This window comes from Asparagus officinalis, chromosome 4, assembly GCF_001876935.1.
Source record: "Asparagus officinalis chromosome 4, Aspof.V1, whole genome shotgun sequence".
NCBI classification, from domain to species: domain Eukaryota; kingdom Viridiplantae; phylum Streptophyta; class Magnoliopsida; order Asparagales; family Asparagaceae; genus Asparagus; species Asparagus officinalis.
In genome coordinates, this window is record NC_033797.1 from 26036536 (window position 1) to 26037852 (window position 1317).

Consider the following 1317-nt stretch of genomic DNA (forward strand, 5'->3'; position numbering starts at 1 on the left):
CACGCGTGTGTGTGATATGCAAAGCTCAAACAAATTGAAAGCCCAAAACACCCCCCTCTTGGGGACCCTCAAAGCCTAAATGGAAGAGAGCCAATTTAAACAACCCCCATACACTAACTTAGTCCATGTAGGACTATTGTTTGAAAGTAAAAATGTCTTTTTCTCCCACAACATAGCCAACAAATTCAGGTAAAGTATAAACGGAAACTCTAATAGGAATATTGCACCCCTTAATAAGTTATGCAAGTGGGGTGAATCGTGTTCCCTACATTTCCTTCTCCACTGTTCCCCACAATTCAAATAGGGCATTTAGAATCTTAAGTCTTTTTTAAGGTTAGCTGCAAAGGTACTATTTTTTTTTATTTTTTTTAAGGAAACAAAGACATTATTTTTAATTACCTAATAAAAGTCAACTGCTCGTGTGCTCAGAAAACTAACCGTCAAAACATAATGTTTGACTCCCGGAGGGGATGTCCCATGTAGCGCGGGCTCGATCCTGCGATCCAAATAATTAATACCATATTAAAGTTGATTTTAACTGGGCCCCACTAAATCTGAAAAGAGGCGTCGCCCCGATTCCAGCCTACACGATGAGGTTCTCGCCGAATCTCACGTATCACCTCTTCCCTCCCCCATTTCCATTTTGATCCCCTCCTCACTTTCCCCATTTCTCAAAAAAGTCTCTCCTTTCCCCCCCTCCTCAACCCCCATTTCCTCCTCCCAAAACCCTAAAAATGGAGGGGACTTTGCCCTACCACCAGCCCAAAACCCCGAGCTTTTTTTACTCCCCTGAAACAGGGGTTTACAGCAGCAAGCACAGCCCAAGAGATCTCCCGACCGACCCATTTCAAGATTTGGTCTCCTTCCTCTTCTCCCGCGATCACCAAGGAACCACAGCCCTCGTCGATTCCTCGTCTGGGTTTTCCATCTCGTACCGGGAGCTGCGGTCGATGGTCCGGTCCGTGGCCTTCGGCCTCCAGAGGGCCGGGGTTTTACGGAGTCAGGTGGTGCTCATCCTCCTCCCCAATACCGTGCTGTACCCTGTCGTCGCTTTGGGCGCTCTTTCAGCCGGCGCGGTCGTCACCGCGATGAACCCTCTCAGCAGCCGCGAGGAGGTCAAGAAATCGATGCAAGGTTGCGACTTGGCTACCGTTTTCACCACCCTCGATAACGTAGCGAAGGTTGATGCGTTTGGCGCTCAGATAGTGCCCGTGCCTGAAAACATCAAGTTTGACACGACGAGGTTCTCCCTTTTCGATCGGATCCTTTCATCGGACCCGCAGCAGTTTGTAAAGCCGAGGGTCAGGCAGTCCGATG

At 48.7% G+C, this 1317-nt stretch overlaps 1 protein-coding gene across 1 annotated transcript in view; it reads left to right on the plus strand.

Annotated features, from left to right (window-relative positions):
* The window catches only part of LOC109837016 (4-coumarate--CoA ligase-like 6), a 17194-nt gene continuing 16471 nt past the window's right edge, over positions 595–1317 (plus strand). The window contains exon 1 of the mRNA XM_020405094.1: positions 595–1317. This exon is cut by the window's right edge and continues 455 nt beyond it. Coding sequence (XP_020260683.1) covers positions 735–1317 — 583 coding nt within the window. The 5' untranslated portion in view covers positions 595–734.